This window comes from Dasypus novemcinctus, chromosome 11, assembly GCF_030445035.2.
Source record: "Dasypus novemcinctus isolate mDasNov1 chromosome 11, mDasNov1.1.hap2, whole genome shotgun sequence".
Classification (NCBI taxonomy): Eukaryota; Metazoa; Chordata; class Mammalia; order Cingulata; family Dasypodidae; genus Dasypus; species Dasypus novemcinctus.
In genome coordinates, this window is record NC_080683.1 from 84,801,303 (window position 1) to 84,813,745 (window position 12,443).

Below are 12,443 nucleotides of genomic sequence, written 5' to 3' on the forward strand. Positions count from 1 at the left end.
AGGCTGTCCAATACCAGAGCTGACTCTCTTAACCGTCAGCCTTTACTCTGTCACAAGGAAAGATCATTCTGCATACTAAAATCATTAAATGACAGCAACATTCATTTTATGGATTTACTAAATTACTTTCAACTTTTAGACAAAGGCTGAAGTAGGTAGCTTTCATAAAAACATTTTACAAAATAAGACAAATGTGCGAGTTTCTCAATACTTGCTTCTTGGAAGAGAATGGAACTAAAAGTCTTAAATATTCCTTGACCACATCAGTATTGATGGGGTTCTTATAACAATATAGAAGGAGAACTTTCTAATCTCTGAAACTGATGTGGCATTTCACAGGGTCAATTGAAGAACTTATCACTGATAAACTCAGATAATGATTTGTTGAATCCTGGGTTTGGGGATACCATTTGCCTAACATAAATATCCCATTCTTTACCACTGAACCAAATTAGACTTTCTAAGTATATTAAGTTTTCATTTCATGCTACTTGTCCCTGCTCTTTTGTGGGAGATGCATCAGGGGCTTGGTTTCACTACTATGTTATGAAATTTATTGGATGAATTGTACTGTGCTGTTTAGTGTTGCTATATTTTCCAGTTTAAAAAGTTACTTAATCATGCTTTTATCTTAGATGACTGCTGCATTGAGAAACTTGGTTGATTCACCGCTGGCTAGAAGAAAGTTCCTGAGCATCCGTGCCCTTCCTGAGCTCTGTGAAGTGATGGAACAGTACATGGCTGACAAGGACGTCTGTACCAATATCGCCCGAATATTCAGGTAGGTAGACTAGGAAAACAAAAGGAAACAACCTAACAAAAAATGCTTATGCTTCGGTTTGAGGTTATTATTCAATGTTGTGTGTGTGACAAGCAAGGAATCCTGTTTTTGCTTTTTACTTCATCTAGCAGAAAAGGTAAATCTAGTGGTGCAAGTTTAAAATAAATAATTTAAACTAATGACTCCATTTCCCCCCATGTGATTCTAAACTCATTAATTTCATGTCACTTTAGATCTTTGGTGAGTTGTGAGTTATCCTAATGTTTTTTTCCAAAACACCAAACAAACAAAAAACCCCACCTCTTAGCTTATTTATTTATCAGAGATAAAAGAACTATGCTTCAAAACATGGCAAGCATTCTGGTACACTTAAAAACAATAGAATTTTAACCCAAAAGGGGTGGGGTGGGGTGTTAAGCTTAGAAAATCTGATCCAATTTGATATGCAGTAAAAGTTTATTTTATTTCAGTTTATTTCACACTTCCACTAGTCGTGTTTGCACTGCTTTATCCCAGAGTGATGATCTTTTGAATCCAAGTGCCTCAAAGCAAGATGTTGTTAAATCGCATGGTTATATTTCCACCCTCACTGTTCCTTACCAGTATTTTTACATAATGATCCTTCTCAAAAAGACCAGGGTCTACATGCCCTATAATACTGCAGTCATTTAGAGAAATATGAAAGTCCCCTAAGACGGAATTGGTAATTAACCCCAGTGTGAGACTCTGTGTCTAGATTGAATCTTTCACCACCACACTTTCAGACCTTGTCCTGAGCTTTGTTCCCGGTCCTTAATCCTCTTGTTTTGAAGCATTGTACAATTATAAAGAATTTATTTTTGTGCCTGGTGGCCTGTAGGGGTCCATTTAACATTTCCCCCATGTGGATAGTCAGTTGCCCCAGCACCATATATTTAACATGTCATCTTTTTCTCACTGATTTTAAATGCCTCGTTGGTCATACACTAGTTTCCCATATTTGTTTCTGGGCATTCTGTTTGGTCTGTCCTCGGACCAATAGCACTCTGCTTTAATTATTTTAGAATTATAGTAAGTCTTGCTGTCAGGTTGAATGAATCCCTCACTTGTTTTTCTCTGTTAAAATTATCCAAACACTTCTTGTTCTTTCTTCTTCCTTATGAATTTGGCAATCAACAATGGTCCATGTTAGAATCTTTGGGATTTGTAATGAAACCATACTGAACATTTAGATTAATTGTGATGGGAGTGGGGAAAATTAATATCTTTCTAATATCTTTCTAATATCATAAACATTTAGGAGATCTCTTTTATGTTCAATAAAATTATATAATTTTCTTCATAAAGATCTTGTATAACTTTTGCTAGATTTCTCCTCGATTCTTCATATTTTGTTGGTTTTTTTACTGCAATTAAGAATGCAATCTTAAAATGAAATTATTTTGTAATGGTTCTTGCAGTTGAATATGAACAACCTTGACATTTTCTTATTGATCTTGTGTCCAGCAATCTTGATGAACATTAGGTTTAAGAGTTTGTATGTTCTCTATGCAAACTGTCTGCAAATAAGATTGATATTGTTCCGTTCTGATTATTTTAACTCTTTTCGCCTACCCCATGTCTCTCTTATCTGATTTTTGGGAGCTTTCAGTACAAAGCTGAGAGAGTGTTGGGCCTGCTGCCTTTCTCCTGATTTTGAAGAAAACATTTTTATTATTTCACCAATTGGAAGTATTTGTTGTATGTTTTTGTAGATACCATATGTTTTTGTAGATACCCCTTAGAAGGCTAAGGAACGATTTTTCTTATCAGTGGATATTGAGTTTTCTCAATTTATTGTCCTAAATCTATTTTGACTATGTGTATTTTCCTTTTTAAAAAATTCTTAATGTCATAAATTAGATTAGTAGGTTTACTAATGTTGAACCATTATATATTTCTGGGTTTGGCTGACTAATATTTTGTTTGGGATTTTTCTATCTATAGTCATGAGTTAGATTTGACTGTAATTTTCTTCTCCCATTGTCCTTGTTTGGTTTTAGTGCTAAGTTTATACTCATAAGAATGAGTTGGGAAGTATTCCAAATTTTTCTCTTTTCAGTAAGAATTTGTGAAAATTAGATATGTTTGGGTTTTCTTTGCTGTTTGTAGAACTTGCCTGAAAAACTATTTTACCCTAATGTGTTGTGTGTGTGTGTTATTGACTACTGATTCATTTCTTCAATGATTAGGTATTTAGTCAGTTTTCCTATTTCTTCTTGGATCAGTTTCAAAATGTTATATTTTCCTGGAAATTTTTCTGTTGTATCTAAGTTTTCACACAATCTGAAGTCATCCCAAATATTGTCTTCTTGTCCTTTTAATCTCTGTTGCATCTTTAATTATGTCATCTTTTATTGATTTTTACTTACTTAACAAATACTTACGTGGTGCTATGTGCCAGGCAATATTTTATGTACTTTCCAAATATTAATTCATTTAATCTTTATAACAGCTTCTTAAGGTAGGTACTATTATTAACATTTTCATTTTGCATATATGGAAGTAGACATAGAGAGGTTTAGTAGTTTTCTCCAGGTCTCACAGATAGTAAGGGGTGGAGCTGCAATTCAAAACCACTTAGATAGTCTGGCTCTAGAATTCATACTTTTAACCATTATGTTACACTGAATCTTCATTGTTAATATTGCCTTTCATTCCTAATTTTAACTATTTGTAACTTTTCACTTTTTTTCTTCATCAGTCTTGCCAAATGCTTGCCAATTTTATTAATTTTTACATAGCACCAACAGAGGTTTTGATCCACTATATCATATATTCTTATTTTATTCCTCCTGTTCTTAACTTTATTAATCCTTTTATAAAACTTTCTTTCCTTACATTGTATTTTTCTTCCAACTTTTAGTTAGAAGCTCAACTCCTTTCTTTTTCAGTCTTCATAGGCTATAATTTTTCTTCTAAATACTGCTTTAGCTGCATCTCATGAATTTTTATTTGTAATTTTGTTATTCGAGTATAAGTATTTTTTCATTTTCATGTTTCTTTGACCTGTAAGTTATGCTTCTAAATTTCCAAGAGTATGTTTTTATAAGTATATATTTTTAATTGGTTTCTAATTTAATGATTCTTTGACAAGAGAATGTGGTGTATGAAATACCAGTTCTCTGAAATTTGTTGAGAATTGTTTATGACCTACCATACAGTCAATTTTTAAAAATGTTAATGATGTTTTACCTATTCCATTGTCAGTTACTGAGAAAGAATCTCTCAGTTTGATATGGATTTATCAGTATTGCTTTGTGGGGTTATTTTCTTTCGTTTTTGCTTTAGATATTTTAAAACTGCTTTGAAGGCTTTTTCCTTAAAGTCTGCTTTGCCTACTATAAATAAGGTTCTACCAGCATTATTTTAGTTAATGTTTGTCTAGTCTATTAGAGCAGTTTTACATTTGTTTCTGCTGGGGTTCCAAGGAATTCTTTGGTATCCAACCAGATTTTAGGTAAATTTCTTAGCTTGTGTTTTCTGAATCAGGTAAGTAGTATAAATTCATACCCCATATATATGTAACAGGCTTCAAGATTCTGTTTTTCAAAGAAGCTGTTTAAAATTTCCCTTCTCTCTACCTATCCTACCCCCCCACCCCCACCCCCAAGTCTAGAACAGACAGCAAATTTTCTTCCTGTTTCTCTGGACCAGTGTGTGGAGTATTTCTAGATTCATTTTCATGAAAACAGCAACCTTTGAAGGTCTGCATTTAAAGTGATGCTATGGATATTTAAATTATAGAAAAATAAAGTTCATTTTTATTTCCCCATTTGGCACTTTTGCAGCAAACTTACTTCTTACCATGACTGCTGTGCAGCCTTGGCCAACTATTCCAGATGTTATGCCTTGTTTTTGAAACTGATAAACAAATACCAGAAGAAGCAGGTCAGTTCTTCATGCATAATTCTTTGTCTTTGTAGTGGTATATTTGTGTTAGCCCATGTTGAATGACTCTATGTGTTTGAACATACAGGTTTCTTTTAGAAACATCTCTTAGATGTAGTGTTTAGAAAAGGAGGCAGTGACTTTCCAATAGGGGCTGGGAAGGGAGTGGTTTGAGTGAGATGTTTTGGGGAGATCCCAACTTCAGGAATGAAGGTGGATGGACTATACCAGTGTTGTTCCAGCTCGTGATCTGTAAAGCATCTACATCAGAGTCTTCTTGGGGGGTGGGGGGTAGGCCTGCTACTTACAAAGGTAAGATTTCAAGGCTCCACCCTAGCTGGGGTGATGGAGTCAGATGGGTGGGATGGGGTCTGGATATCTGCATGTTAAGGACCACAAGGACTTCTGATGCAAACTTAAGTTTGGGATCCCCCTACACTGGGTATACCCTAGTGAATGGTCTGCCCTGAAATCCGCTAATTCTTTGACACTGTCGTATTTAGAAGATGAAACTTCTGGGTAAATTATTTAAATGATATTTATGTATTAGGACAAAGATGTATATAGTTGTTTAAAAAAAGAACTCACAAATGACAAATCACAAATGATTCCCTCTAATAAAATTATAATAGTACAAATACTATTTTTATTTTAAGTTTTTGAATACTCATTAAATGCAGTATACCTTTTTTAAAAAAAAATTTGTGGGGCTCTATTATTGCTTTATTTTTTTTTAAATTTTTATTAAAGTTAATAGATCACATAGAATGTTACATTAAAAAAAACATGAGGTTCCCATATAACCCACCCCCCACCACCCACCCCCCAGACTATACTTTTTATTCACCTTTACAAATGATTTAAAAAAATAAAGATGATTGTATCATGCACATGGAGTTAATTATTTATTATTTATTTAATTTTTTAAAACTTATTTATAAATATGCACTTGAATTTTTGATTCTAGGTATTTGGATTACAAATACTTTGCCCCTATGTATTATATTTACTGTAAGTTACATTTTTCGACCAAAAGATTTTGATATACAAGAATTTGCCAAAGCAAAGAATGAATTTGATTAATTTACCTTAAAGTAGTCACAATCTGCTTTTCATTACATATCCATGAAACACATATTGATTTACATTTTGGTACAATATATTAACAGAACTGTAATTTTGGACACATGAATTACCCAAAGAACTGTGATGTTTAAAAGCTTAAGTATTCCTATTCCTGCCTTTTTAAAGGAAAAATTTAAAGTGGTGGAAAAGATGGTTTATTATAGCATTGAAAGAATTCTTATTAGATGTTATATTTTAAAAAGAGATTATTGGGCTTTGCATATTTACTTTATGGGTTTTATTGTAGTTTTATTTTATTATCATTATTCTTTTTTTGCTTTGGTGTTGTGGATCTTGGGTGTGTTAGATCTTAGTTATCCTAGACGACTGGAACTGGAAAAGACCTCTTTGCCTTGTACTAGAATTTTCAAATGTGGGTGAAAGAAAGCACTTACATTTTCACAGCATGATTTCATGTTTCATATCTTAACCTATAATATTTTGAAAAGAAAGAAACCTGCCAGTTAAGTACTGCTAAATAGCAGTATTGTCTTTCTGGCAAAAGTAGATACTGTTTTGTTTCTCTCATAGCAGCTTAGGTAGCAGCCATGTTTAATAAACATACAAAAATCCTGGTATCTCGCCAACATGAGACACATGAGGTGTCAGTATAGTTAAGGGTATGTTTTTTCTTGTCTGAGGGATTAAACATCCTAAAGTTTAATTGACACAAAATTTTACACTTTTTACTGGACTATTTTTCACTTTAAACTGATAGTTATCTGTAAAGCAAAATGGCATTCAAAAAAAAATGATGGTTTTTTTCCTACTGACTTATATAACTTTATTTACCTATTAAAATTATTTTGGTCTGAAGAAGAATCAAAAGCACCTTGCAAACTACATATTCAGAACCATCAACAAATGATCACCAAGCTTATTAATCACTGTGGTGAAAATCATACTCAAAAATATTACGTAATTCCTTACTTTCTTACATGATATTAGGTATAATTTACCCCCTTTCTGATGCCAAGGGTCATTATTATAAACACTAATTTTTGCTCTAGGGGCTGTTTGCCCCATGCTAAGAGCCTGGTTCTGTTGATGAGGTTCTTCAGATGCCTGTCTTTTCTTTGTAGTTTTTCTCGCTTGTCCCTTTCTATTGGTTGTTACTTCTGCTTTTGGTAATTTTTGCACTTTTTTGCTTCTGAGCACCAAAGAGCCTCATAACCAATCTTGTCAAAAATAACACCTAAAATGTCTAAATAAAAGTTAATATGAAGGCAGCAGATGTAGCTCAAAGGGTTGAGTGCCTGCTTTCGATTCATGAGGTCCCAGGTTCAATCCCCAGTACCTCCTAAAAACAAACAAATGATAAAACCAACTCTCATTGGGAAGTGGCTGTTGCTCAGTGGTTGAGCTCTTGTTTTCCATGTACAAGGTTCTGGGTTCAATCCCTGATATGTCCTTAAAAAAAAAAAAAGAAATTTTTTTGGCTCAATGAAATCTGTCATTTCTCCTTGTCAGAGGCCAGTTCCTATTTCAAGTTGGAGCTCTCATGTCCCCTTCTCTGTGAAGCCTCCCAAGACGACCCAGTTCCTCCCTTATCAGTGTGTTCTGGGCTCTTTGGCTATACCTTCCCTATTGTCCTCATGTAAAATGTGCATCGTTTTAGATTGATGACTTTAACATGGCTAGTACACCCAGCTGGTACAGCCAGATCTAAGATATGAACCCAACCCCAAGGACTTCACAGTCCATATTCTTAACTACTTCGCTATTACTAAGGAAAATTACCCCAAACTTAGAAATCAACCCTGGGGTGGGGAGCGGCATGTCCTTACAAAGTCACGCTGGAGCATTGTTTAACAGGCCTGCCCAGGGATTATTTAATTCTGTAGGAGAATGTATCTGTGTTTGAGTTTGCTGTTTGCTATTTGATTAGCGCCCAGACACAATTAGGTTACACATTAATTTGTAGATTTCTGTCTGGTAGAAAAGATAACTTCAAAATTTATGACTTTATTACCTTATAGCCTAAAGCCAACTTGGTATCTGACCTATCAATCTTATTCCAACATTCTTTTAAATGCTTTGTAAATGCCCAGTTCTTCAAATGTTCTTGGAACCAACTTTATCATCATATTGGCTTCCTTATTAACGAGACAATCTTATATTTGTATGAGTCATGTTTTTAACTTAAAAAAATTAAACCTTGACTCTATACTGTCTTTTTTTACATTAAGATTGAAATGTTCCCGTTTTGAGCCATCTTTTTACTTTTTTTTCCTAGTAAGGGAGATAGGTACATAATTTATATTTTCCTCCAAATCAGAATATTTTAGAAGAGTGAGGAAGTATTTAGGCTACTGGGAAGCAGTTATGTACCACTTACTACCTAAAAGTATTAGCCAAAAGCTCTCTTAGCACTTTGTAAATATTTCTTTTCTGGTTTTCCACAAATGCCACTTCACCCACTACTGGGAGTTGCTAAAGGACACAGACCATGTCTTGATAAATCTGGGATGAAGCTTAGCATAGCAGACACATGATTAGTGCTGAAAGAATGAATTGTATGTGAAATGCTTTGGAATCTGTAGTGTTATAAAATATTTTTTTAGTACTCCAATACGTCTTCCTTAAGTATTTATTTTCCTCTTCCTAGTTTAAAGACGGAAATATTATTTCCCCCCACACTTTGTACATTGGTGGGTGGCTTGCCATACAACAGCAAACCAGAAATGATGGCTTTTAAATTATTTCAGACCAGCACAGCATCTTAGGTTCATGTTCCCCCAGACACAGGTGACAATTTGAATACCATTTGCGTTTCCTCCTTTCCTAGAAATGAAAGTAATTTCCAGAAATCCCGCACCAGATGTGAATGTATTAATCTATGGAGGTGGCTACACCTAAGATTTGCTTGGACAGTGAAGCTTAGAATTGATCTGTGAAATGTAAATCAGCCTTCCAGCATCTTACTTAAATGGAATTATTACTTCGTATAGCTATTTTTATTTCAGCTCAAGGAAGTGTTTCTGATAGAATAACTTGGGTTGTAGAAATATACTTTGGAAGCTTCATAGTCTCCATATACATAGTTATTCCCAAGTGATTGCACAGTCAGGGCACATTATCTTGGTTCTGAGAGGTTAGTGTTGTCTCTGTCTTAAAAGTCTGAGGACTTGTTTGGAATCAACATAGATTTCATTTTTCTGGAAGTTGTTTTTAAATTAAATGCATGTTGTTAAAGAGCAGGGATAAACAAGCAGAAATATCCAAAAAGAGGGAAGAAAAGAAAACCTGTAGTAATAAACATCACCTCCACACACTCTTCAAACCATCCTGAGAAGTCCCCGTGGGAGCATCACAGGGGGTGAGCCGGTCCCTCTCCAGGCCTCCGCCGGGAAGACCCTCCTTGAACCAGGCCCCAGCAGGCCTAACTGCTGTTGGGAGAAGAGCTTCCCCCACCCCCATCTGCTGTTGTTTCCCATTAAAGAAAAAAAATCAGAAATATAAGAGAAAATGCCAGAGGTTTCATGTTGCTCCTTTTATAGTCTTCATATTCTCTTCTCAAGGTAAAGACTGATTTCAGCATACTATATGAAATGTACTTAACCTATCTCTGTCAAGTCAGTCCATAGTTTGATGGGTAAGGGAAAGCTTTCACTGTTGTGAGAATTTTTTTTACAAGGAACATGGATTTATATTATTTTTTAAAAGGAATGTAGAAAAATAGGTAGAGGGCATTAAGGTGGTGGTATTTCTAATTCTTGAATTTAAACCAGTGGCTCACAAACCTGGTTTACTACCAGAGTCACCTGGGGAGATTTAAAAATTGCAGCTTCCCAGGCCCCACCCTAGGAGAGTCAGAATCAGGTCTGGGATAATGTCCAAGAACCTATTTTTAAGAGACTCCCCACGTGATTCAAATGAGCAGCAAGTTTGGGAACCTGAGGTAATAAATTATTAAGGTGGTTCCTTTTTTCCAGTATTGACATCAGAGGGTTTTCTACAAAAGCTGCAGAGGTTTTCATGATTAATCAAATCAGACACACAGGGTCAGTCTTTCTCTACACGGGAGGCGGGAGTGAGGGAGCTTGAATGTGAATCTCCCCCAACAAGGAGGAACCCAGTCCCCAACCTGGCCAGGTGTGGTTGTAGTTTCCCCCACATCAGTGGTGAGAACCACTCACTTTTCTCACCAGTCACCGAGCGGGACTTCATCAGCTGGAGAAAATGGGTTGGTAAAGCCAGGCTCTTCCATGAATTTTCTCTGCCAGACTTGTATCAAAACCAGTTGTCCTGGGGCCAGACCCCATTCGGTAATGGGCTGTTGTGTTGATAAATCTTCAGACACTCCTGAGCATACTCCTGAATGATATTGCAGGGACAGATGCTAGACCTTATATATCCTGTCATAACCCACTGAATGGACTGGGAGAGAGTGTAAACTACAATGTAAATTATAATCCATGTGGTGCAGCAGGGCTCCAAAATGTATTCATCAATGCAATGAATGTGCCACACTGATGAAAGAGGTTTTTGATGAGGAAGTGGTGGTGGTGTGTGTGTGGGGGGGTGAGCAGTGGGGGTATATGGGAACCTCTTATATTTTTTAATGTAACATTTTGTGTGATCTATGTATCTTTAAAAAGAAAAAAAGATAATAAAAAAATAATCTTCAGACACTGGTCCGAGAAGGCTACTGAGGAAGGCTGAGTCCAGGACCTGGCCTTCTCCTGAGGCGCCCTTAAAACGACCTTCCTGGAGAGAGGGGATGACAAAGTCAGTTAGCTGGACAAGCCACAAGTTGTTGATTCTTTTTTAGTGCAATGACCACCAAAGTTTATTTTTAAAATAATCACTAAATAGCCTTGTACATGCCCTGCTTCGAGAAATTGCAGTATACTCCTATCTAAACTGAAGTTTGATAAAGATAAATTTGTGGGTGATTAGTGGTAAATTCTTTTTGAAGTTAATGATACTCTTTTAATAGCCACCTTCCCTAAATTATGTAAAGTAAAACATAGTGCAGTTTATAGATCTTGCACACAGCCCTTCAGTGAAGTGGGCCTGTGTCTGTATATCATGGCTGAAATATACAGCCAGGGGCTTCTGGGTTATTAAGTCTCAGAGAAAAGGAATCCACCCCTCCCAGCTCTTGCAAAGGACTTCTGCATGGAGAACAAGGGAAACTTCTTTGGCACATGTCTGTGAAGTTAATTTGTCCAAGATCCACAGTACAACAAATAATTCTAATTCCCATACACACAGAAACAGAGACCAAAACACAGCACTTCAGTCTGCTTGATACAGTCTGAAAGCTGCACTTTAGCGTTATGTAAAGAATCTATTAAAAACACGGACCAAAATTCAATTCAGTGGCAACTCTCATTTAAGAAATATGCACAGATTGTATGCTTTATGATGTAAACTGCATTTGGTACAAACAAATGTGCCAGCAGATGGGCTTAATAACACTGGAATGAGTAGGGCTGCTATCAGCCTTTGCAAGCGGAGCCAGCCTTCGGAGGTGGCTCTGACGTCAATGTTGCTACATTTAGCATTGCAGCAAAATAAGTTTGGGTTTGTTTTTTTGAAGAGCATGAAGGGATTTTCCCCCATTTCTACTGTAAGAGGTCTAGTAAAAGGCCTCAAGTAAGACTTTCCTAGGACTGCCATTATTTTGCAAAGGTCATGGCCCTTTATCTACATTCCTATCATATTTGACAGTTGAACAACTGTCTGATTAACCCTCTCCGCTTTTTAGATATTGCTGATTTCCTGTGTTTTCAAAACCAGAATTTCCAGATGCAGGACCATCCTCAGAGCCCTCACAGCACTGTCTGGGAACTGCCAAGCGCTTCCTTGATCGGGCTGCTTTTAAAGTCACACCTTTCTTGTGTCACTTCTTTTCAGGGAAGCCATTGTCCTTAGCCAGGTCCACACAGTGCACACTGTCTGGTTTGGAATGCTTGAGGTGTTGTGGTGTAAAAAATGAGACCTGGGATATCTGGAGAGCAGAGCCGAAAGCAAAAACTTGTGCCATTTTTCTGATTGTTCATCTCTAATGCAGCTACGGCCCTTCAGCAGTCCAGAGATATCTTGACCTCTCTTTCTCCTTTATCCTCTTTGGGGCCAGTGGGGATTGGTTAGGACAGTGCCTCCACCCCTTCCCCTGGCACCTTTATATGGCGACATGGCTCCCAGCTGGCCCTGTGCCTCCTCTCTGGCAGCAGCATGCCTTGTGGCTCTCATCCCAGCCTCTCAGCGGGCACATTCCCAGTGGGTGCTGCGAGCATTTGGCTGAGCTCGTGTCTTTTTTCAGCCTTGGCCTTGATCTGCACCCCTGACCGGGCGGACGGCACAATAAACTCTTAGCTTGTTCATTCTTTCCAGCTCGCGCTGCTTTGCCTTTGTGGAACTGGCTCTTTCCCCACTCAGCACAGAACCCAAATTCCTGATTTATGTCTGCTGACTTTAAAAAGAACAGAACCCAGTGAAATTCTAGCATTGTCCTGGGGCTTTTGGGTGATAGCCACATTGGGAGGCATATACTAGTGCTCAGTAAGAGCTCATGAAATGGACAGATGGATAGAGGAATCAAGTATAATCTCATCTGATTTTTAAGCGATTTTCTACATAGATTCTTGGATTAATCTCTGACAGTTCAGATTCTTCC

General features: G+C 36.8%; 1 protein-coding gene across 5 annotated transcripts in view; it reads left to right on the forward strand.

Annotated features, from left to right (window-relative positions):
- Window positions 1–12,443, forward strand: part of ARMC2 (armadillo repeat containing 2) — a 152,655-nt gene that overhangs the window by 83,016 nt on the left and 57,196 nt on the right. For all 5 annotated transcript variants that reach the window (XR_011650110.1, XM_071218618.1, XM_058307238.2 and 2 more), the window contains 2 exons: window positions 636–781; window positions 4,591–4,690. Coding sequence is in view for 4 of the 5 variants with exons in the window: in XM_071218618.1 (XP_071074719.1) it covers window positions 636–781; window positions 4,591–4,690 (246 nt within the window). In the remaining variant the exon portion in view is untranslated. The remainder of the gene's footprint in view (window positions 1–635; window positions 782–4,590; window positions 4,691–12,443) is intronic.